This window comes from Perca flavescens, chromosome 4, assembly GCF_004354835.1.
Source record: "Perca flavescens isolate YP-PL-M2 chromosome 4, PFLA_1.0, whole genome shotgun sequence".
Classification (NCBI taxonomy): Eukaryota; Metazoa; Chordata; class Actinopteri; order Perciformes; family Percidae; genus Perca; species Perca flavescens.
Genome location: NC_041334.1, coordinates 18589835 through 18615583, shown reverse-complemented (window position 1 = coordinate 18615583; position 25749 = coordinate 18589835). Strand labels below are relative to the sequence as shown.

Below are 25749 nucleotides of genomic sequence, written 5' to 3'. Positions count from 1 at the left end.
GGTGGTAAGTAAGTACCTTTACTGTACTCAAGTGCTATACAGTAGTAAAGTACCATTTTTAGATACTTTACTTGAGTATTTCAGATACTTTATACTACATTTCAGAGACAAATAAAAAAAAATGTCAATCCACCTAACAGCTGTAAGAGTTATTTCTCAGATTAAGACACCCAAAGCATGATCAAATTCTAAAATGTGTTGCAGTTGTTATAGATTTAACTACCCAAAAGTATATAAGATGGTTAAAAGTGACCAGTAAACAACATTAGAATGCTGCTTACACATAATGCATCAATAATATTCCAAGAGAGTAATTAAATAATGTTAAATTATACTGTTATTATTGGTATTTTACTACCAATACTTAAGTAAAAGCATTTACAATTCTATATGTCCCATTTTGGTATTACTTTTGAGAAGAAAGATGTGAAAGAAAGAAGTGTAGCCTATATCTTCCACACGATAGGCTACTACGATAGCCTACTATACAAACATAACAGTATAACTAAACCATATTAATGTATCAAAGTATTAAAGAAATATAGGCTATAGGGACATCTAAATAAGAGATGACAACAAGAGAGTATGTAAGTGAATCACTATCATCACTGATCACTATAAAGTCACTATTAAGGACCACTTATAATTTTGTCCAGTAAAATACCTGCTGATAGTTTAAAGCGTGCTAAAAGTCTTTACGTGCGATACGAAAAAGAGGCAGGCACCCAAGAAATACTAAACAAAGAAGTCCAACCAAAATCCAAGAGGTGGGACGTCACTATTGTGGCCCCCTTTTCCCAGAAGCTCGTCTTTCATTGGTCAGCGCCTAGTGCTCTGCCTTGTCTATTGGCTGGCTCGGCCGTCAGTTAAACACTGCCTGGCCGCTAACTGTTTCGCTGCATCGGGATCAGAGAGGACGCAAATCAAGTGAAACAAATCTCCTGACAGGAGAAAAGTTCATGCTGGAGTTTTCAAAGACCTCAGAGGGCCTTATGAAGGTAAGAAGACCCGCAGAAAACAGTTTTTGTGTCGGCGGTGTGAAGCTGGAGACGGCAATATGCAGTGTCTGACCGTGTTTTAGCCACTTTTGGTTCAAAAGAAAAGAAAAAAAAGATTTAGCAAAAGCAGTCGAGGCTAGAGGCCGCGGGAACCATTTGGACTGTATTCTCTCAAGATTAAAAGTCCCGAAGATGCGTTTTGTTCGCGTACAAATGCATTAAAGATGTATCCTTAAAACATTTTTTCAACGAAGAAGAGAGGCGACAGTGACTGTCAGACTGCTGATGGTGACTGTTTGATCTTCATGAGAGTGCTGATTGAATTCATTTACAGTGGCTCCAGTTGTTATTTACTCAGCAGTGTCAACACTCTAGTTTAATTGATTCGTGTTTTAATACGTTTTAGAGACCAGACTGCAATAAAAGCAGTAGGCTATTAGGCAGCAAGCTGATTGAGTAAGTAAGTAAGTGGCCCACACAAAAATTAGGTTGGCTACCAAATCCAATTTAGTATCCTGACATGCATCTGGTCAGACAGCCTGATTACCAGAACACGGAAATTAAGCAGACTTCTCAGGCTGTAGGCTATACTTCCCCCTCAGTTGGTCCTCATTTGGTTCGCCAAAGATGTTTCACAGTCTGTGACATGTATTCATGCACACATTGTATTCCCCCCCTCCCTTACCAGTTCAACCAGCTGAAAGATGTGACTAAAAAGTCTCTCAATACTGTAGGTTCAGAGACAAGGCAATGTGTTACACCTTATGTGTAGGCTACATAAGAATCTTCTGTTGGATTGTAATCTGAAATATTTTCCACATTGTTAGTATAACTTTTGATTTAACTTGAGCAGTTGACTTAGAAACTGCCCTCAGACTAAGAAAAGGGAATTGTAATAGACTTTGATATGATTTGATGTGAAGGTGGTTTATTTTCCACTTCTAGGAGTCTTAAGCAGCTACTCACAAACCGAGGGCCTCTTTGTAATGGAGCCATGTTATTGCAGTAGGAGCTGCTATGTGTTTTTAATGAGTTTACAGTGTTGCAGACGAGGCACATGACACTGACCAGGCTTAAAACAAACACGGATAAAAAGGATTATGGACACAGGGCTTTCGTCATCGGAAGTGGAGCTACCATGTGGGAATATTTGTATTTCCCATGCTATCGCTTAGTGTTTGTGTACCCCTATGATTACCAACTCTAATTCAGGGGGGATTAGGTGAAATAATATAAAAAAAAATGATGAGGATCTAAACAAACGTGATGACACATGTAGGCTCCCGCTGGGCCAGACATTTCTCATAACACAGCACACACTCTTCGCTTAGTGATTACAGCTGCCTGTGAAATTAGCGAGCAAGCCTGTAAAAGCAAAACCAAGGGAGGTGCGTATGCTGTAGTTTAATTAGCATTTTACCCCTGTGGTTAAGCCACAGACCATGAGTGCTGGTGAGAGCAGAACTAAACACTCTTTGTGAGAGGATGCCGCTGTAGGGATTAGGCTGTAGGTGCAGTTCACCATGGTCGTGGCTCATTCCTCTTCTCACTTCTGCATACTGCTCTACATAAGTGTAACAGTATTTAAGTGGTAGAAATATGCTCATTGCTATTCAGGTTTCTCTATCTCTGATGTTATTGAAGATGCCTAGGAAACATTGTAGCTACCATCTCTGATATAGGCCGGTGGCTCCTGTCTCTCACTATGCAACCAGCAAGAGATCAGCCCACCCCCTCTGGGTGACTTCATGATGTGGAAAGTTGTGGTGACCACAACGTGCTCAGAACAGAGCCCGGGCCTGTTGAATAAATGCTAGATCACGGTGCTGTCTAGGAAACAGCAGTGAGCGAGATTTTTCAGATGCTTCAGTTGCATTTCAGAAGGAATATTTTTGGGATTCAAGCTAGAGTCTGCCAGTGCAGCGTACATCTGTCCTACACGTCCCACATGATGATCTGTAAAGGATGCTGCTTAGTGTAATACCATCAACAGCTTTGATCATATTTCAAAGAGGGGCCTGCATACATTTTCTTGGCCAGAGTGCAGTTGGATGTTTGAGGTATGGATACCGCAGGGCTTGTCAGCAGAACCACACAGCTGTGAGATTAGAGTGCAGAGACACTACAAAGAGACCACATCACATTTCCAACACAAAATACCTTCCTACTGTCATTGGATCCATTATGACTTAACATGCAGTGGGAAAAACAAAACAAAGTGATATTATTTTTCACGCTGAACTTAAAAGTTAACTTATTTGCACACTATTTAAGAAAGATGATGGAAGAGTTTGGACACTGGAAGCTGTGTTTTGTTTGATATGTGATCCATCTGTGCCTGATACACATGTCAGCTTGTATTGTTGCCATGTTGGTGCCACCGCATTGTGCCGAAATATCCAAAACTAGGAAAATGAAATGAGCAACTTTGGAGGAAAATTTTGCTCCCGTTGTTTAAAATGTAATATCCTCACATTCTTCTTGAGCTGTAACGCACACCCTGACTGGTTAAATGGGTTTTTTAAGTAGTGCACTGCACCCAAAGTATGGTTTTCTTTGTTTCTTTTCATACAGGAGAAAAGTGTTACTACTACTATTTTGTACACTGGTTCTGTGCTGCAAAATTACCTCCTCCCAAGATAATAACCACATATCCCCATAAAGCTCATAAATCAGTGGGCTAGATCAGATAGATCAGATGCCTGTCTGGATGTCTGATTTGGGGAAATAAGAAAACCCAGGGCTTTGTTTCAAGATGGAATTATTTTGCTTTCCTAGTTTATTATATAGTTTCTCAGTGTTTTCTCCTTTGGAGTTTAATAATAATATAATAGAATGAGTACAGGTTAAGAAGATCTTCATTTGCATCAATAAAAAAAGAAACAAAAATCTGAATTTAATTAGTCAACCAAGTTCTTTTCTTTCATCTTTTGCCCTCACAGTCCAAGCTGAATATGGAGAATTTGACCAAGCCAGAGTTGCTGATGCTTTTCAGTATTCTGGAAGGAGAGCTGGAGGCCCGGGACCTGGTCATTGATACCCTAAAGGTACCTATCAATGGAGCTGCTAACATCACTATAACATTTAAGTGATTGTCCGCACAAAATATGTCTTTTTAAATGGTCGGCACACGATCTGTGCTGCCTGCACAATCCGTCATGCGCAAGATGTTCATGCATGCACAGATGATAATCCTGTTTTACCGAGGATACGACCAAGGGGGTAAGCTTTGCTTCAGAACTCGAACCTCCGATGGCGCCATTTTGTTGCTACAAAGGTATCACCTCCTGTTAGCATTCCACTGACCGCCATTTTTTTTAAACATCACTTTACTGCGAATAACTTTACATCTGAAGCGTTTAAAGACTCTATTTGTCCATTGTTTATTTCTAAAGAAACACGACAATGTATAAAAGGCTCCATTACCTTGTACCTCACGTTATGGCTCGGTAGCAGACGTTTTTGTAAAAATAGGCTAACGATGTGGTGTCATAACCAAGTGACTTACTGTCGCACAGTAGAGGAATTACCGTATAGTACAGGAGAAGTTTGCAGGCAGTTTCGACTTACATTAACGGTTTAGGTTTAATTACTAATGTTAACTAGCATGTTAGTTAGCAATAATTAGCCTGTGCTTATGTTATCTCCTTACATATACCTACACTCTCCATCTCTGTAAGATGGGAATGATTAAGATTTCTCTTGGCACAGCTACCAGAAGACTTACAACTTTTAGACACGTTGCTCACGTCACATTTACGTTGTCTCTGTCAGTTGGAGGCTGCGCAGTAAAGCAAGAGATCACCGGAAAAGTGCTTCTAATAGCCTTCACTGGTCTCCGTCCAGAGCAACGGGGTCTATTGGTCCATTTTATATATATATATATATATATATATATATATATATATATATATATATATGTCAATGGATATGACACTGCACGATCTGTTCCACGCTTCCGGTCGTAGTTGTAGCGGTCTGCCGTTAGCCAGCCTCCACCGGGAAGCTAACGTTAGTTTAGCTAACCGCTAATTCGGCTAACCACTAGCTGAGACAGCATGTAATAACTTTAAAAGACTGTCAAAATAAAACCTGGAAATAACCGTTGAAATATAACAGCTGTTACGTCAGTTCTACTTTACTTGTGCTCATTTAAAATAAAATCAATCAATCAATACTTGTCTTTATTGTTACTACTGTAAAGTCTTAATTTAGCTGTAGCCTGCTTTTCAAAGTGTTTAGTTTGAGTTAACGTTATTTTAGACTGAATCAAGCTGTCAGCTAGCGGTTAGCCGAATTAGCTGTTAGCTAAACTAACGTTAGCTTCCCAGTGGAGGCTAGCGTGGAACAGATCGCGAGTGCTGTATGTGATACACAAAAATGGTGGACAACAGAGAAACGCATGATGAAGAAATCAAAGTAACCCTGTTAGGCACTCTATTCCTGTGAAAAAAACATTCTCTGCATAAAGACGACACAGCCATGTGTCTGTAAAGCTAACATTCCTCTGGATCTATCCAATTTGCTTGCAGCAAACTCTTGTCTGAGCCCTGGAGAATGGAGTATTTTGAGGCATTGTCTCAGAAGTCATCCTTTTCCTAAGTTTAAATGAGTAGACGTAGGGCTGGGTTATATATCGATATTATATTGATATTGTGAAATGAGACTAGATATCATCTTAGATTTTGGATATGGTAATATCCTTATATAGCATAAGTCTAAGTCCTGTTTTTTCCTGGTTTTAAACGCTGTATTACAGTGAAGTAATGCAATTTTCTGAACATACCAGACTGTTATATTTTCCTTACCCACTTAGTCATTTTATCCACATTACTGATGATTATTTATCAAAACTGTCATTTTTGTAAAAGCACCAATAATCAACCCAATAATACTGTCACAATATCGATATCGAAGTATTTGGCAAAAGATATTGTGATATTTGAGTTTCTCCATATCGCCCAGCCCTAAGTAGACACATTCCAATAAACTTAAACATATACTCAATTAGAAATGGGCACAATGTACACACCCACAGTTCAGGGAGGGGGGGAACTACAGACTATGTACAACAATTATTTATTAAACACTGAATATTAAATTTAAATAATAATATATAATTAATAAATTATATCTATATGGCTATCTGCGACATGGCGAATAAATGTTTGTACCAAAATAGTTCTGTTTTTCAGTCTTCATTTTAGCGAAGGTGCAGCTTCTGTTCCTCTGCTGTCTGCATGTTGGAGCTTCGCGGGGGCGGGCCGACACACGCACACACGCAAACACTGGCGCACTCACCAGATGCCAGCCACCACGTTGCTTCTGTTTACCTCAGGCTACTTAATTAGCTAGTAAGTGGTGATTTTTGGCAGCCAGCCTTCCAAAAGATGAAATGTTAAGAGATCATTAACCATTGACCGACAAGCGGAAAAACAAAGTCTCAGTTCACCTGTCCGGGAGGCTCGGACACATTTTCTGCACTCTGTGTTTGCGGACAGCTGTATGCTTGTACCGGTTAATGTTCTGTACATTGTCTGACACATGTATCCACTTTCCTGAAACCACTTGCGAGACTGACAAGTCCACAACAGCCCGTGGGGTTTATGTCCGAGCCTGTCTCCACCACCCCCACCTGCAGGTTGTCAACTGTGTGGTTTGAAATTAAAAGGAGAAAACAGGACAGAGTAAAATGGTGGATGGAGGGCCATCCAATCTGTGTACGACCAAAGTGAGAGCTGTGTCCGGGTTCTCGGCATTAAGTCGGACTCGTTTCAGGTGAGGGTTGGCCTCAGCCAGGGCTGCGCTTTGTCACCAATCCTGTTTGTAACATTTATGGACAGGATATGTCAAGGCATACATAGGGTCGTGGGTGGGGATCTGAGGGTTGCACACACTCGGGTGAAGGTGGGCTGGGGATCTCATCGCTGCTCTTTGCAGATGATGTGGTCCTGATGGCATCATCGCATCCCTGTGGAGGCTGGGGGCATTGAACCCGAGTGGACCTGCGACCTTCAGCACTCACTGGATCCGGGGTTCGCAGCTGAGTGTGAAGCGGTTGGGATGAGGATCAGCACCTCTAAATCTGAGGCCATGGTTCTCAGCAGGAAACCGATGAAGTGCCTACTCCAGGTGTGGGGAATGAGTCCTTACCCCAAGTGAAGGAGTGAAGTACCTTGGGGTTTTGTTCTGGAGGGGCCCGAGTGAGGGACAATGGGGCGGGAGATTGGTCGGAGAATCGGCTGGCTGGAAAGCGGGTGCGGTATTACATTCAATTTCTCAGGGCCACCGTTGTGACAAAAAAGAGAGCTGAGCCAGAAGGCAAAGCTCTCGATCTACCAGTCAGTTTTCGTTCCTACCCTCACCTATGGTCATGAAGGCTGGGTCATGACCGAAAGAATGAGATCCAGGGTACAAGCGCACCTCTAAATGGGTTTCCTCAGGAGGGTGGCTGGCGTCTCCCTTAGAGATAGGGTGAGAAGTACCTGGGGTCATCCGTGAGGGGCTCGGGAGATTGGTAGAGCCGCTGCTCATTCAATTTATCGCGTCGCCAGAAAGGAGCCAGTTGAGGTGGTTCGGACATCTGGTAAGGATGCCCCCTGGGCGCCTCCTTAGGGAGGTGTTCCAGGCACGTCCAGCTGGGAGGAGGCCTCGGGGAAGACCCAGGACTAGGTGGAGGGATTACAGGGCTCGACATTAAGGCTTGTCCGCTTGTCCGGGACAAGTGGATTTTTTGTAGGGCAAGTGGAAGAGAAATTTACTTGTCCCACTGGACAAGTTAAAACTCAAACAAACTAAAATGCCATTTTAGTTCACGTCATGTGCCACTCATTACGTCTATGTTACCGATTTGAAACGATAATTTCTTTCCCCCGCAATCCCGGTCAGCGGACCGCTAACGTTAGACCCAGCCCACTGTTCAGCTCGTTCTCTGTAAGCAATGCAGCATGAAAGCACGGTGAACCTGCCGGTGTTAGTTAGCTAACGTTAGCTTGCTAACTAACTCCGCCTTAACGTTACCTCCTCGTCACATCGTTGACAGAAAAGGAGAGACCCGGTGCTAATACGGCACCGGTGCCTTAACGACCGTTATCTACCGGACCGAATTGCAACGCGGTGCCACTGAAATGCCTGCGCTTCTCTCGGATGCTCCGAAAACGGACGTTAGAGGCAACCTAAACATCGCTGCATGTTACGCTAGTTAACACTACACTCAACAGCAAGTAACGTTAGCCTATCGTTAGCTAGCAGCTGGAGTAAACCGTTAAAATGCTGAAAGCTAAACTGTGTAAAAGTGTGTCTGTATTTCACTGGAGAGGAACATATGACATTGTGCCGCTGCTGTTGTCGGAAAAACACAGATGTCGCGTTCACTTGAAATTCGCCCCGCCAGCGTCGTGTTGCATTCAAAGTTGTTGTAAAATACCCTTTTTCCTATCCAGTGGTTGTTTTTGTCGTTTAACAGGAACTTACTGGTGAGATAAGTTTTTTTTATAAGTTATTGTTGTTACATTTTTAATAAATCATTTAATTTTTCCTTAGCAATAAACAAGCCGTTCTATAATGTCGTTTTTTTTTTGCTCCTTTTTGAACAAAAAAATAATAAAAAAAAATGCAGATTAAATATCAGGTAATAATCAACTGTAAAGTAGCTACACCTTTTTTTTTAAAAGGATCCTTTCGGTAAATCAGCCTCTGCTGGGTAGAAATTTGTGAAATTGTATAAAAAAGTTAACACCAACATTTAGTGGCAAATTCCATTGTTATGTCTACAAAATTATTTTAGATATAGTAGAAGTTCAAGTCACCACTACCTCTGGTCAAAATATTGATTTAGTATCTCAGAATATAAACTAAGAATCTCAAAGTAATGAGAAAATGTAAAATATTGACTTAGAATCTCAATATATTGGCTTAGTATCTCAATATATTAATTTATCTCAAAATATTGACTTAGTATCTCAATATTGACTTAATATCTCACTATATTGTTCAGTATCTCAATATATTGATTTATCTCAAAATATTGACTTAGTATCTAAATATATTGACTTAATATCTCACTATATTGATTTAACTCAAAATATTGACTTAGTATCTCAATATATTGACTTAGTAACTCAGAATATTGACAAAGAATCTCAAACCAATAAGAACATTTAAAATATTGACTTACAATCTCAATATATTAACTCAATATCTCAAAGTATCGACTTATTATATACGATATATTTACTAAGTAACTTAGAATATTGACTAGGAATCTGAAAGTAATGACAAACTTTAAAATATTGAATTAGAATCTCAATATATTAACTTCTGCACACCGGCGTGCAACATATTACTTTGTATTATGGAGTCTGGATATCCTTTTTTCTTGTTGAAGGGGAAATCTATTGTTGGGGCAAGTTTGTTTCTACTGTTTCAACAGAATTGTATTAATGTTGATAGTGTTTGGATGCTTTCAATGGTTTGTTCAAATTCTGCATTAGCAAAAAATTTTTTTTTATAAAATGATGAATCTTAACCCGGACAAGTGACTTTTATGCATGGACAAGTGAAACGTAAATGCACTTGTCCTTTGGACAAGTGCCTCAAAAAGTTAATGTCAAGCCCTGGATTATATCTCTAACCTGGCCTGGGAACGCCTCGGGATCCCCCAGTCGGAGCTGGTTAATGTTGCTCGGGAAAGGGAAGTTTGGGGTCCCCTGCTGAAGCTGCTCCCCCCGCGACCCGATAACGGATAAGCGGACGAAGATGGATGGATGGATGGATGTCAATGCGAGAAAAATAAAAACAATCGGTGTTGCCTACACCGTGTTATCCTCTTGCTACAGTTTGCACCCAGGAGACTGAAACAGGGCAAATTTTAAATGTGCTTTTAGCCTCTTAACATGTTCGAAATGTCATTAAAAGTGCCTACCCATGTGAAGAGATTCCTCCCGAGTGAAAACAGTGAATCTGACTGCAGTAGATGTGAAAGAAATGCATGAAAGTTGTACTAATTCATACCTCTGTTTAGCTCCGGTGTTGAGACGGCAGTAAGACAAGTGCTTAGGCACCGTCTACAAAGTACAACACCGAAAAGGGATACAAAAACAAAAATAATTATTAATTTAATGATTAAATAAGGCAGTGTCTCCAAACTTACCTCAATTATAATTTTTTTTCCTGCTAGTTGTACTACAGCACTTACTTTAAAAAAAATAAGCATATGCCTATTTTTGAAAATATTTTATATGTATCTCTTTTCGGTGTTGTAGTTTGTAGACGGTCCCGAAGCACTCGTCTTACTGCCGTCTCAACACCGGAACTAAACAGAGGTATGAATTAGCACGACTTTCATGCATTTCTTTCACATCTACTGCAGTCAGATTCACTGTGTTCACTCGGAAGGAATCACTTCACATGGGTAGGCACTTTTAATGACATTTCGAACATGTTAGGAGGCTAAAAGCACATTTAAAATTTGCCCTGTTTCAGCCTCCTGGGTGCAAACTGTAGCAGGAGGATAACACTGTGTAGTCAGCACCAATTGTTTTTGTTTTTCTTGCTACTGACCGCACTCTAAATTTACAAACAACAGAGCTACGTGTTGAAATCGACTGAATTTGTGCGGAATTCTCCTTTAACTGCAAAGTGCTGCGGGAAACCCTGCAGTTAGACACAGAGCAGCTAGTTCCAACCTCAGGATGTCTTACTTTGGCAGGATTAATGCTGCATTTTAATTACAGTAAAGGATTGGCAGGCTATTTTCCCACACTATGTGTTTTGCTGAGCTGTGTCCTGCAGGTCCACATACTCAAGCCTTCATACTGTTTGGAAGGCCTTAAGGAAGTTTTAAAACAGCTGCAAACTTACTTCAGTAACCATATGTCACTGTGACACTTTTAAATAACCAAAATAACAATAACAAAAACAGCAAGGAATATGCAACTTAATGATGGAGCATTTTTGCAATAGATGCCCCTACCTTTCTGAGACATTTATACAACACTGCAGACTTTATTTTCACCATTAATATTGCAATTCATTTTCCTGGTGTAAAATGCACCAATGAAAGAACAAATTGGAGAGGCAGCCAGCGAACTAGAGAGCAGCAATCTAAGAGAACCTGATGCTGAATGTTCATGTGTTGTGTCTAGACCACATTCCTACATCTCTCCTGGGATCTGGCCATCTAAGGCAAGAAGAGTTGCAGCACGCTGGGTGTCTGATGACTCAATGTGAGCGAGAGTAGGAGTGAACAAATAAACATTGGCCTTAACTGGAGCTTGAGGGGAATATGGCTGTGCTTCTTTCATAGCTCCACTGGCACAAACTGTTAACCCATTCAGGTCTGGGATTGGATCAATGCTTCAGTGTTAACTGTTACGGAGCTTTGATTAGGGGTATAATCACTGACCTGTAGCAAATTAATTGCAGGCAGTAAGTGAAAAATGATCTCTTCTCTACAGCAAAGCATACATGTTTTTCCAACGGTAAAACACAACTTCATACCGTTCTGCTGTTCTACTGTTCAGGAATTGGCGATGTGGAATCTCGGGTCCCCTCACATGAAAGCAGATTATCATCAGTGAAACATCACCCCATATTTCTTTTGTTTTAGCCACCTAGCAGCATGGCTCTATCGATGACAGCGTTTATCTGTTGGTCCAGACTGAGTTATCTCAACAGCTATTGGATGGATTGCCATGAACCTTTATGCAGACATTCATGGTTCCCAGAGGATTAATTCTGCTTGATCATGTGACTTTTCATCTACAGTAGCACCACCAGCGACACAAAGGTTTCACTTATCCAGTGAAGTATCTCAGCAGCCACTGGATGGATTAGCCCAACAGTTTGTACAAACAGTCATTGTCCCCAGAGTCCAGAATCCTATTGACTTTGGTGATCCCCTGACTTTACCTCTAGCGCCACCATGAGGTTGACATTTGTGGTTTTGAGTGAGTGAATGGATGGATTGCCATACAATTTAAATGAAAAATATATGTTCCCTTTAGGATGAACTGTAATATCTTTTGGTGATCCCTTTACTTTTCATCTAGCGCCATCATCAGGTCATATTTAATTTGTCCAATGGTTTAAAACCAAAATACCTGCAAAACAAATACATTCCCATCAGCCTGGTGTGCATTAGACTAGGGATAGACAGACTATCGGCCCTGGCCAATTATCTGCCCTTTTTTTTGGCAGTTTGCAGATTATTTGCCTGATAACACTAAGTTAATAATTGTAAAAAGTGCGCTTCTTTGGCTCCGCTACAGCTCTGTGTCTGTCCCTCTGCTTCGGTTTCACTCACCACTGAGTCTGACTTAATGCCCCGCCCACAATACTATCTGACTATCTTTTACTGGGTATCATGTTGAAAGTTTCTAATTCATTAAGTAATTTCTTAAAGCATTTAAACAAAGTTTTGTGTTGGAGTTTATAACTTACATTTTTAAATTTTTATTGTAAATGCATATCAGTTCCAAATATTGGTTAACGGTTTCAATATCTACTAATAATCGGTAATAGCCTTCAAAAACCAGTATCGGTCGATCCCTAAATTAAACGGCATGTTATCGTGCTGATGTTTAGCATATTGCTGAAAGTACTGCCGTGTCTAAGTACGGATTCACAGAGCTGCTAGGGGGCTGTAGACTGAGTCATGTTCCAACAATAAGATTGCACATGGACCTACTCTACAGTAAGTAGAGAAGTAGGTCCAGTCGTGTTGCTCATATCGGTCTTAACTGCAGTGTTATCGCTACACCGAGTGTCATGTGAGAAACATTTAGCTCAACCACAAATCCCCATGGTAATAACACCACTGCTCAATTCTTTGGTTTTCATGCCTTTGCTCATTTTTGCTCTAGAGGATGTAAAGTACAGGATGTGAGGTTAATGATGCAGCTTTTCTATGGTACTCTATATTTAATTATGCAGAACTATCAATGGCATTCTAACTATCCGCTGCATTTTTCCCTTTGTGACTCACTTCTGCAGCTGCTCACACTGTGGCTTTCAAAAGGAAGTTAGTCTCTGGCAGTGCTCGTATTTGGCACACAAAGCTCTGCAGTGATCCAGTAGTCCCTTTGCTTTGGGAAAGGAATATGATTCTTTACTTTAAAGTTCAAAGAAGACTCAAATATGGAAATGAGCCTTTTAATTAACTGTCGAGTTCACATGGTGTGGTTGACTAGAGCTTCCAAATGGACGTACTTTAAAAAAAAGTTTACAGTGTGTGGTCTTTGATAATGTGGCAGTACTGAAATAGCCTTGTTTATAGTTTTGAGATGCATCAGCTGATTGAATCATCGTCAGTTACTGTAGCATCCACAATCATGTGCTTATGATGGATAGTATTCTTCAGACATCTATTTCCTTTTCATTTAGTACATCGGGCATGAGCATTTCAAGGTATTTAGCAATCTGCCTAAGCAGCTCTGAAATATATAGAAATCTAATCAACTTCCCTCAGTATTATACAGATCTTGTTGCCAACATTGTGCAACTGGAAGAGTCCAGGCATGTGTCAGCAAAAGAAACTGGATTGGAACCAGCAGCAGCTATGGCACAACGTCTTTCCAAGCAAAAGCACACAAGTTGCCAAGAACTGTAGCCAACAGACAAAAGTATAAATAATGGAGGTAGACTGTGATGCACAGCAGCCATGCACTGAATGTTTGTGGGCATTGTTAATGTATGGTATGCAATGACTAAACTCTGGTAGATTTGGGTGTTGGGTATTAGGCTAAGTAATGTTGGAAATGTGTTTCCTGTAATCCCTCTTTTCACTTCCTCCACCCTCTCTGCAGCAGTGGAGGATTGATGCAGAGGAAAACAGCCTCCCTTTGTGTTGTGGAAGTCTGTCTGTGCATTGAAGGACAGGGAAGAGAAGAGCTGAGAGACACAGAGTCTGTGTTTATGATGAACTTTTGTGTAATAGGGGTCCTGTGAATTAGAATAAAAATGAGCATTTAAAGGCCAATTATCCAGTTGTGAAAATGTGCACGGACTGAATACATTTAAAATAACAAAGGAAAACAATGAACTCTCACACAAATCTACATTAAATCTGTTAAAGATTAAAAATGTTTCCCTATTGTATGAGCAATTGCCTACAAATTAAGTTTTTTCTCTTAGTATTGCATGCTGCAGCAATGAAAGTCAGACTTGAGTATATATCCTTCAGCAATGTTCAGTAGGTGTCAAGAATGGAAACCTGATCCAAGCATATTTAATCTTCAACCGTAAAATGACACATAAAAGCATTCATTGACGGGAACAGGGATGAGCTGTCTGCTTAATCTGCAGACAGAATTCTCTTTGAAGATTTCTCTTCAAAACTAGATATCTACAGTATAAAATCTAAAATCTTGCTCAATGTATTCCATTTTTAAGCTTAAGCGTTTTTATAAATCACATGTATGCATTCAAAAAAGAGCTTTGGCAGACACAGGTCATAGTATTTTCTTCAAGTCAATTCGATGTGAAACCTGTATTGTATAAACCTAGTGAGGAAAAAGGCTATATGCCACACTCATAACGTATTTTACACCACACACAACACTTGTAGATGTGCTGTAGGGTCACTGGGCTGTAGATAGTGCCCATATTTAAATTCTCCTGGGCATCCTGTGTTTTCCTGTTTCACCCCTTCATGCTGTTTGATCCGCCTTCACGGTCCTCAGCGGACTGGATCAAGTAACAGCAGCCTAGCCCTCCCCTCTTTGTGCCAGATGAGCCAATATTGTTGAAGATGACTGATGGCTGCAGACAACATTGTCTGCAGCCATCAGTCATCACTCCCTGTATCTTTCATGGCTTAACTCCAGTTGCTTAACATTAATCTGTTTTAGAACGTTAAATGTCAGTCATGTGAGAATGTCTCCATTACCGCAGCAAATGTTTGGCTTTTGAATCAATTATATGCAGTCCTGGGAAATTATTTGTAAATGATTTCTCTTGATAATATTAGGGATGCACACCTTATTAAGCAAGCAGACCAGGTATCAGCCATGGGGACTGATCCACATTACATCCAGTTTCAGTTGTCAGTGGCTGTACAAAAATTCAGTGTTTCCTGTATAAGTTCCATGGTCACTGGGGGTTGCCGACTCAGTTTTTAATGACACAGCAACCCCTCATGTTATCTTACATACAAATGTTTTCAATAAGGTCCACACATTACGGTATACCGATTTTTAAATTAGGGAAAAACAAAATACTGGCATCGAATCCGTACTTGGCATTGACTTATACTGTGAACTGAGGTATTGGTTGGATGAGTGAACTAGATAAGAAAAGTTAGATTGATGCATCTGTAGTTAAAGTAGTCATAGTTCTATGCCAATAAAGTCATTTAGCAGAGTACAGGTACAGAGCCAATGAAATGCATTCAACCAGAAGTGCAAAAGAAGCATTAAATACCAAAGTGCAGGTTGAGTACAGTATTCTGTGCAGTTATGTAGACAATAGAGATTAATTATGTACAACAGTGTATTTGGGAGGGATTGTACAGTAGTTTACTTGTGTGCTCAGCTGTAACAACACAGAGTCAACAGTTAAATGCTCTGTAAGAACAGTGACTCAGCTGAATATTGCTCTGCAGGCCCATCCACACTCTTGGCTTTACTTAAAACCTCTCAAGTAATCTTGGTATCAGTCATCAGGAGCTCTCTCCTCACCCTGCTAGAGACGATACTGTTCTCTCTAATCTTTTGATCCTCTTTTGTTGGAACCTCACAAAGACACATTGCCAGTTCCGCTGTTAGCCCTCATCCTCTCTCCTTCTCTCTCACTTCAGCCCCTTTTCACGGCAGGCCCAAAGGCATCTGCTGAACCTGAAATGTCTCGCTGCTATTATCCCTCCTTTGTCATGTGTTAAACAGAGAACAGGTCTGCCTTGGCCAATGTCCAGTCCAGAGCAGCTGTCATGCTAAAGATAGACAGACACACACCATCTGTTGCTTCTTCCTCCTGCTAGCACTCTCTTGCATTTTTATGCATTTCCTCTCCCTCTCTTCCCCTTCCTTTATCTACAGATCGTTCACCACTCTAGTATCAAGAGATGCTGATCATAGTGTGTGCAGTATTTGATTTCCTGTTCAAATGTGAGAGAAATGACAGCAGCATGTGTTAACGTTAATCATAATTTTCAGGGATTAGAACTATCCAATTATATCATAATAACTTCAGAGTTCAGTGGTGTGGATGTCAGGTTTTTTTTTTTACTTAATAATAATGACTGCTAAAATAAACCAATCCATTGTATAGTACCTTGATTGGCACTAAACACAAAGTACAATTGAGGTTGACAGGACTGTCATTAGTTTTACAGGTATTTGTTCATAAAATAATAATAATAATAAAGTATTAATACAGTACAAATTAAAGATGTGCCCTGACAATGGCACTAGCTGAAAAGTTAAAAGGTATTATAATTCATCCTGAATGGGTCATGCATGTGTGTTCCGAAAGTCAGGGAAACCATTGAATATTTGAGATAATTTCTGGATGAGTGAAAACTTTGACCTGCTGGTGGTGAAAAGTCAGGGGACTTACGTTATTAGGATGAATCCTTTGGGGAACGCAAACGTCTGTACCAATTTTTTTTTTGGCATAACATCTAATAATTGTTGATATCTTTATTTCAGTTTGGACCAAAGATTTGGACCAACTGAGCGACCGACATGGTCATCCCTAAAGCCACACCGCTAACATGGCTAAAAATGTCTATTCGAAAAAGGGTATATACACAGGAGTCAGCAGCTAGTACCAGCTGAGACAGTCTGAGGAGCCAGAAAAGTGATCCAAGAGAAGATTCACATACTAGGACCAAGTTACAATCCTTCTGTAAACAAGGATATTCATGCAAGAGCACACATAAGCTAAGAAATTCCACTGAGTAACAATTACTACCACATAACCTTTAGACAGCAAATCTACTGTAATTAGATAACCAATCACTGTTCCTCTCAGTGCTCCATCTCACTCTTGTCTTCTCTTCAGGCCCAGCGTAAAGAGCTGTTTATCCAGGAGCGCTATGGCAGGTACAACCTCAGCGACCCCTTCCTGGCCTTGCAGAGGGACAGTGAGGTTGTCGGGGACCAGAACAAGGACCCGGGCTGTTCCTCCCCCACCTCCAACCCTCTGGTGGTTCTCAAACTGGTGGTGAGCCACTGCAGAAGGATGCAGGAGAAGATGTTGGCCCAGCTGGCTGCAGCGGAAAGCAGGCACAGAAGGGTGGGTGTGGATGTGTGGTTCTTAATTCAGGGGAGGCAGAAATGAGCTGGTGGACTTATGCAGATTAAAAAAAAAAAAAAAACTAAAAAAAAACAATTGGCAACATATAAAATTAAAAAGCTGGCCTCAGTGGTGGGAAATACTGAAAAACACGAATGGAGAATGCAACCAGCAAAGTGCAATAAGGATTTATTTTCTGAAAGTATACGATATAAAAACGGTTGGCAACAAAAGCTTGCTACACAAAACTAATGTGATTAAATCATCCCTCTTCATTAAAACCTTATATGCTTAATCAGTGTGATCACAAAATTTCGGTTTCAAAATTTCATGTTCATGTCAAATTAGATTGACATAAAACTCATCAGTAACTGGAGGCAGATTTTAAAACTTTGCTGTGCTTACTGACGGCCTTCTATTGTTTTTGGTATACATTTAAATTACTGTTGCAAACAATGATTCCCATTGCATGGAACTGTACAAACACAGAGCACTCCGTCATCTTTAGGCTTTGTAAAACCACAGAGTGAAGACTATACTTTTCTCTGCAGGCGGGCCGAACACGGTACTCATTTAGATGAGCTCGACTGCGTAGCTGTTTAGCTTAACTGCCATCAGCAATTTTACTTACAATGTAGTAATCACATTGCTCCAAAATAACTGCTATTGGCCGTAATATCAGGCAGCCCAAACCCATGCGAGATCCTTTCTCTCCTGACTCTCTGTCTCGCCGCTGTGTTTGCTTCAGGTCATTGCAGATCTGGAGGAGGAACAGAGGAGGCACGCTGAGGACACCGCCGAGGGAGATGATGTCACTTACATCCTGGAGAAAGAGAGGGAGCGCTTACAACAACAGGTGCCCACTAATTAATAGTGACGTGGACTGCACTGTAAATATATGTCCAAAATGTACAGTATTAATAAAATGGGAGTCAATGAGTGATTGGTGGAGCTTTAAAAGAACTGGGGTCAAAAGTTTTGAAGTACACCGTAACCATCCACACCGTCTCAAGCAAAACAGTGTTTACTATGTCTGACACATTCGTTTCATATGTGTCTCGTCTCTGTCTATGTAGCTGGAGTTTGAGCGGAGCCAGGTCCGGCGGTTGGAAAAAGAACAGCGTCTGATTACTCACCAGCTAGAAGAAGAACGGGCTCAGCACAAACAGCTCTCCTGCGCTTTGGCCAAAGAGTGCAAGTGGGCAAGTGCCAGGGCTCTAGAGGAGGGTCACCGGCTGACGGAGCTGAGCCGTAAACTTGACAAGGTATTAACATTTTTAATCCAAGCTGGGCAATTTAGATTCTTTCGTTGTGATGAATGTTGGGCCTGGTTATATTTTGCACACTTGGTGAACACGGACCTTTCCCTCACGCAGGAGAAGGAGGCTTGTCAGGCACTGAGAAACGAGCTGGAGGATGAGAGGAGGCGAGCTCTGAGAATGGAGGCCAGGGTGGAGGAGCAGCTGGCCGAGTTTGACACGGAGCGAGAGCAGCTCCGCTCACGTCTGAAGAAGGAGGAAGCTCACTGCTATCAGCTACAACAACAGGTGTGAACACTTAAACACATTCATCAGGCGGGTGGCATTACATAGCACAGTTTGCATACTGTAACTACCTCCAAGGTCTCGGGCTCAGTGGGAGAAAACGAGCTTGCTTGGAATTAATCTCTTTCTCCATTTTCTGATCAGGTAGAGGAGCTGAAGAGGACGCTGGTAGAGGTGAATATGATGAGAGATGTTAGGGAGGCAGTTACAGCTCCTGTTGAGGCAGTAGGAAAGGAGTGGGCCACGGAAGTTCCTCCAGCAAAGACAGCAGTAGACACTATTACGGCGGAGGATGTTGAGGAAGACCTAAACCCGCAACCTGTGCAGTCAAAAGTCAACGGTCACCACTGTCCTATGGAGACCAATGAGCACCACGGCCCAAACAACGCCCTCCCAGATAACATCATTGTACAGAATGGGAATGAGAATTCTCCAATTCATCAGAGCCAGACATCATTCTCCCCCTGCAGTGCCACCCCCTCCACTCTTCCTCCTTCCTCCCCATGCGCTTCGCCTGTCCTTGCCAAACGCCCACCAGGCAGCCCGAGCCCTGGTAGCTACCATTCTCCCTACCAGGCCGGGATCAACCAGCGCTTCCACGCTGCTCGTCACCGGTTCCAGGGTACCATTGACCCAGAGCCTCCTTCCCAGGCCACACAGCCTGCTCTCCCCCTCTCACCAAAGGATGTCTCCCCTGTGACCAGCAGCTCGTCCCTAGAAGCCAGCCCAGTCAAGCAGATGGCCCGCAGCACAGTCACTCAAGTCCTGTCTCGCTTCACCACCGTACAGCAGAGCGCCACACCGAACAATTCACCCTTCGGTACAGACTACCGCAGCCTGGCAGCGCCTTTGTCTCCGGTCATCGGGAGGGCCGCAGGAGCACTTCTGCAGGGGATCCGATCACCCACTATCCCCAGGGCAGACAGGGGTAACCCTCCACCCATCCCCCCTAAGAAGCCCGGTCTGGCCCAGGCCCCTCCCTCCCCGGCAGCAGTGCCCAGGTCTGCCAGTCACTTCTCTGACAGCCCCCTCTCAGCCAGCTGTGGCCTCACCTCCAGCCAGGAGGGAGTCAAAGAACTGGACATGGTGGTTTCTTCGAATTAACGGATCATTTGATTGGTCAATGAATGAGTTAGCTGCTGCTCTGCTTGTGACACGATGGTTGAATCCACATCTCATAATCATGATTGTTGAGATATTGTTTTGTACACGACAGGATTTATATTATGTGCTTATTTGAACAGAGGTCCCTTCAAACACTGTTATAATTGTATTTATTAAATTTGTTTTGGTATGCGCTGAGGCACTATTTTAGATAGTGGTTAAAGAGCTGGTACTAGTGAAGAGTTACAACTGATAGTTTGAGTTTCAAATTAGGATTTGTGCGATATTGAAATCCCCCCTATTGACGATATAACTTTAACAACGATATAAGAAATTATTGTCCCAAAAACAGTATAAATATCTATTGACTGGAGACGCATACAGTACAGTATGTTGCAATACCCGTAAGTGGACAATGTATAGGCAGTAAGCGCTATTTTACAAAAGGGCATGCAGAGATCAATAAATCAAATCAATCAACCGGTTATTTTATTCAGTGACGCATTTATCAACATTGATATTTGGAATGAGGATAACAGATATAGTTATTGCGGCCAACCAATATGCGTTAAAAGATAATCTCATCATATCGCCCAGCCTATTTCAAATGTGCCGATACTGTATGTTGGGCACACCCTACTGTTATGGTATATTTAGTCTTTTTTTATGATATCATATTTCCAAAGAATACAAATCAGTTTATCACCTGAAGAGGTATTATGTTTCCCTAGTATGTTGCTCGTTATTACAACAAATACTGTAATCTTCAGACCAAATGTAACAAGTTGTCCTTGGACCAATGTTTGTCTCATTTCATGTCTTGTGTGTATGTACGTAGCGGTCGTTTTTATAAAAATGTATAGTTCATTTTATAAATGTTCCTTAGTTATTAATGTACAATAGTTTTACACAACAGGTAATCTAATCAGTGTTGTACTGAGCTTTGTTCATGTATTACTTTAATGTTGCATTGTTATGATAATCTTAAGGCTCAGAATGTATGCAGGTGCCATTGTACTCTTCTAAGGATTAGTGATTCTGATGAATGTCATGTCTTTGTCATTTATAAGAAATAATTATAAAACACTCAAGTATTTTTTAGTCAACCATGGCTTTGATTAATTTCATAACAACTGTTGTGTTGGTTATCCCTACTTTTTAATCAGATCCTTTACAGTACTTTAAATGCTGGGAAGTGACGGATAAAATAAATTAATCCCAAAGATTGTCATGTATTCATAACTTTTTTTATACTCCTATATACTCTTAAATCTGCTTACAGCCTGCAACTTGGAAAGATTTAGTGTAGGGCTATGATTTTAATTATTTTCTAGACTAATCTGCTGATTATTGTCTAAACTAACTGATTTATCGTTTGGTCTATAAAATATCAGAAAATTGTCAAAAATGCCTGTTATGTCTCACAGCCCTAGGCGATTTATTTATTTAGCTTCTTTTATTAGACCAAGTGTCCAAATCCAAAGATATTAAAGGTTTGGTAGGTAACTTTTTTTAATAACTGTTGTCATATTTGCTGAAACTGTCACTACATCCTGACAGTCTCCCATGAGACAGATTATCTGGGAAAAAATCATGTTCCTCTGCCTCCCCCTAGTGCCCGAAGATAAACAACCCACAAGAGCACAACAGTACACTAAGATACGTTTCTGAATTTAAGACGAGAAATGGACACAGAAACAGATCTTCATATTTGATCAGCACTGCCTAGTTTAACAGTTTGATAGGAGTTCATGAGCAGTGATTGACACAGCATTAAGAGAGTCCTTGGCCCTGATTGGTTGTTTTCCTTATAGAAGCATCAGCAGCATACGTCAGGAGGAGGCTCGTGATTCATGTAGTACTGTCAGGATATGGGGACAGTTTGAGCAAATATGATTTTTTTTAAATAAGTTACCAACTGTAGATTTTAGTTGTCATAATAAAAGCATCAACAATTTAAGAATCTGGAACCAGGGAATTGGTTTGGCATTTTTGCTATATTCTTCTAAATGAATCTCTTACAAATTAATGCATGCATTTGAATAGGAATGTTCTTCCAATAGATCAGCTTCAGATGAGGATTTACATATCGATGACACAGATTTTCTTATGATATCACAAAATTCAACTCAAGTAGTATTGTGTAGTACGGATATCTAGTGTTTAGTACTGTACAGCCAAAGAATGCCCTCTAGAGGTCAGTATTTTATAAGTAGCTTACAGCAGGCTGGGAAATGCAGATCCATGAATTATTCCTCAGATATTTGACATCTTCTACCGTTATACTCCAATAAACTGGATATCTTTTTAGTAATTCTTAATATTTAGTCACTTTTCTGTTAGCACACTAAAAGATAGCAGTGAAAATGCAGCAATAAGTAAGTAATTGTAAATATAACAACGTTACGTCTTTTTAAAAATAGTAACAGTATTTAAAATTGGAAGAAAAAAAAGTTCATTGGAGATGCTATGAAAAGTACAGACTGCATATATGAACAAAAGCTTACTTAGTACTATATTGTTGGCTTTATTCTACTCTGGAAGAAAAGATTCAGCGACACTCGCATGCATGGTGTATTTTTTGTATGTAATGTTTCATATTTCTGTATTTGTGTGTATGTGGTCTTTGACTAGATATGGATGCTGAAAAGAAGAATCTCAACTTTTACTCCCGTTTGGTTGCCATTCGATAAGTTATGAAATCGTTAAGTGGACTGAATGTTATTTTGCACCCTGTGTTGCTTCAACTCTAAACAGTGCTCTAGTGGTGGTATGTTGTTTAAGTGATGCAACTTATGAGAGAAACTGAGCGGTACTGAGTTTGCAATTGTGTAAGCACACAGAAAGACACGTTTACTTGACAAATATCTTCTGTGTTCTATAATGTCACAGTATATATATACACACACATATATATATACACACACACACACACACACACACACATATATACACACACTACACACACACAATATATGCAGAGCACACGCTGACTGGGCTTTCCGTCACACTAAATCCCCCTGCAGGTTGTTGGGGAAAGGGTTGACTGGCTAACGGGACGGGTCACCTCTTCTCTGCTCAGCTCACCTATTTAACATTCCAGTGTAGGACAGCAGGGCCGCATCCCAAATCCAGCACAGGCACGCCTGGTCCTCCAGCAAAGCCCCATCTTTCTCAGCCTCCATAAACACAGGCTCAGGTTGATGAGCTGTGAGGGCCACGTCCTCGCTGCTGTCCCTGCCAGCATGGCTGCTCACTCTACGGTACTCTACTCTAATGTTGTCCACTGCTGGGAGACAAACCACAACACTGAGCAGAAGACATAATAGTCTGTATTTTAAAACCACATGAAATTGTTGTGAGAAAGCCTCATAGTCTATGATAGCTTGTATCGTATACATGTTCTTTTTTTGGGTTTGTTTGAGTAGTACTTATGCCTCTCATTCAAAACATGGATGTCTTACATATCTACATCGCTGACCTGAAATGTATTTGTACGCATTAATATTTAAACACTGACTTAGTATTCAAACTCGGATACAAGCTTAGGGGTGCATGACGTGGACAGAATTTGAATCCTTTTTAAAAACTTTTATTTAAATTTCATGGCCCCAAAATGGAGCTTGGCTCTCATCTTCTAGGATTCCACATGACAAGAATGGTGCAATTTAACTTTTTTTCCCCCTAAGAATAAAATTCAGAGCAGCAGATTTCTTTTTAAGTGTCCAACCTCAGAAAGTTGGCGAATCTTGTTTTTTTTCCTGGAGAGGACTTTTATGATATTTTCTGTCGTTACAATTTGTTCTGATGTAGATTTGTTGGATCTTTTCTCTGTACAGTCGTGTGAGACGTGCTTGTGATAAAGCACAATATATTATAAATATATAAATAAATGAACTTGGAACTTAAAAAGGATTGCTGCCGCCGCCACATTGCCCTCCTGGGCGGATCTGGTAAGTGCTGTACTTTATGACTGTGGTGCACATAAGCAGACATACAATAAGAGACATGGTGTCATGGCTTCAGTGAAATGTAGTGTGAATGAGATGACAAAACTGAGGTCAAGGAGAGGGAGCACGCAACTTGTCATGAGAACCACAAATTTACGATCTTCTCGTTTCAGACCACCAAAATGTCCTCCGTTTTCTTGTCTGTACCAGTGATGGCTGCGGTCACTGCACTGGTCCCACAATAATGTCATAATCACGGTCATCTGAGCGCTCAGCTGCATGTGCTGTGGTATGTAGTGGTCCAATCTCGACTCTTATCCTCTTGCTTTCTTTTTCTTTTCTCCCTTTCGTCCGCTCTTCTCCGTCCAAAATTAGCCCAGGCCATGAGATGGGCCTAGAATAGGAGCCCCGGCCCCCACACTGAGCCTCTTAAAGACCACAGCTGGAGCTGGCTCGAAGCGAGACAGAAGGACAGGGAGGGCCGGATGACAAGTGTTATCGCCACCATCACCTGCTCCCTGTAAAGCAATTTGTTATAGAGTTGTCACTGTAAAATCCATAGCTTGTCCTGGGGTAAAGAAAGACAGGGTCACATGTAATGAGGATCCAAATCCAGATATGACATAACTGAAGGACAAACAGCTGGTCCATGTCTATGTGTGTGATATAGAATAAGACGGGAGAATGTCAGAAAGGACACAGGTTTGAAGCCTACAAAACTTGAATCTATATATTGTAAAGTACGCATATATATATGTGCATTTATTTGTTGTTTAGGAGGGAAACAATGGGGAAACTATTTCATTATAAGAAAATGTGTAATTTGGAAAATCCCACAGATGACATTTTGCATTCACAAACACACTATTGCATTCTGTGCGGTGGTATTTTTAGGCAGCCACATTGTTACTGACCTTTACATAGGTCTCTAACTAACACCCCTGGATTTGCACTGATTAAAATGACCTCACACTCTCACATACTGCATGCACATAGCGTCTTGTCTTGTCTTTCTCTACCTGCTGGACACACAGCACAAAGTTGCAGGGATACAAGCCAGAAGTGTCCTTGAGGTGGGTCATATGTTTCCACATTGGCTCGATGAGACAAACCTGTTTCTGGATCGGGACTGTTGATATGAGCTGAACTACAAACAGGCATTACAGGAGAGGTTCAAGTGCTTGCAGCAGGGAGGAAGATATTTACTCTCCCACCATGAGTCTTCCTGTACGGCATGAAGGCAACTTTTTAGAACTTATTAATCATTTCGGAAAAAGGACTATATCGGGCCCCATACCAAACTTGTAGAAACCAGGCCAGATGTAAGCCATGTCAAAAGTCAACCACTATGCAAAAGTAAAAGGCTACGTCTATATGGAGTTGTCTCTTCAAACCTCTTGTTTTGTTTATTGATATAGTGTGATTTTATTATCATTTGTTTTAATTACTGTCGCTTTCTGTGTGGACCCAGGAAGACTAGCGAACACTTTGGAAGCTAATGTTGATCCAAATAAAGAATAAACCAGTGACAAGTGACCGAAGTCTGGTTTGGGACACAAATTAATTACAAGGCCAAAGTATTTTCTCCGCCCTTTCTCATCCTCAATGACAACTGGAGGAAATTTAAATTACATATGTATTTTTTGTAATATAATAATAAATATTTGCTTTGTGCAGAAACATTTGCTTATATTCCAGTCCAATGTGATTCTCAGCTTTGAAGTAGACTTTTCCAGCTTCTGGGCTGTTGGGCCTCAGTCCAGACATCTTGGAGCTGGATTGCCCTTCTCCAAGACACTCGCCTCTTGTGTCTTGACCCTCTCTATGAACGGTATCCTTGAATTTTGCATCTTGTTTGTACTATACATGTAGTCCTCTTTCCTGGTCTTTGTGGTAGAAAGGGGTTTGTGTGGTTCA

At 41.0% G+C, this 25749-nt stretch overlaps 2 protein-coding genes across 2 annotated transcripts in view; one reads left to right on the top strand and one right to left on the bottom strand.

Annotated features, from left to right (window-relative positions):
* Window positions 1-25749, bottom strand: part of LOC114554578 (potassium voltage-gated channel subfamily D member 3) — a 143952-nt gene that overhangs the window by 98113 nt on the left and 20090 nt on the right. The window lies entirely within an intron of this gene.
* Window positions 873-21109, top strand: LOC114554579 (CTTNBP2 N-terminal-like protein). Its single transcript, XM_028576503.1, has 7 exons — window positions 873-998; window positions 3941-4045; window positions 17001-17234; window positions 17983-18090; window positions 18311-18499; window positions 18611-18781; window positions 18923-21109. The coding sequence occupies exons 1-7, from the start codon at window positions 960-962 to the stop codon at window positions 19880-19882; spliced, it is 1806 nt and encodes a 601-aa protein (XP_028432304.1). The 5' UTR covers window positions 873-959; the 3' UTR covers window positions 19883-21109.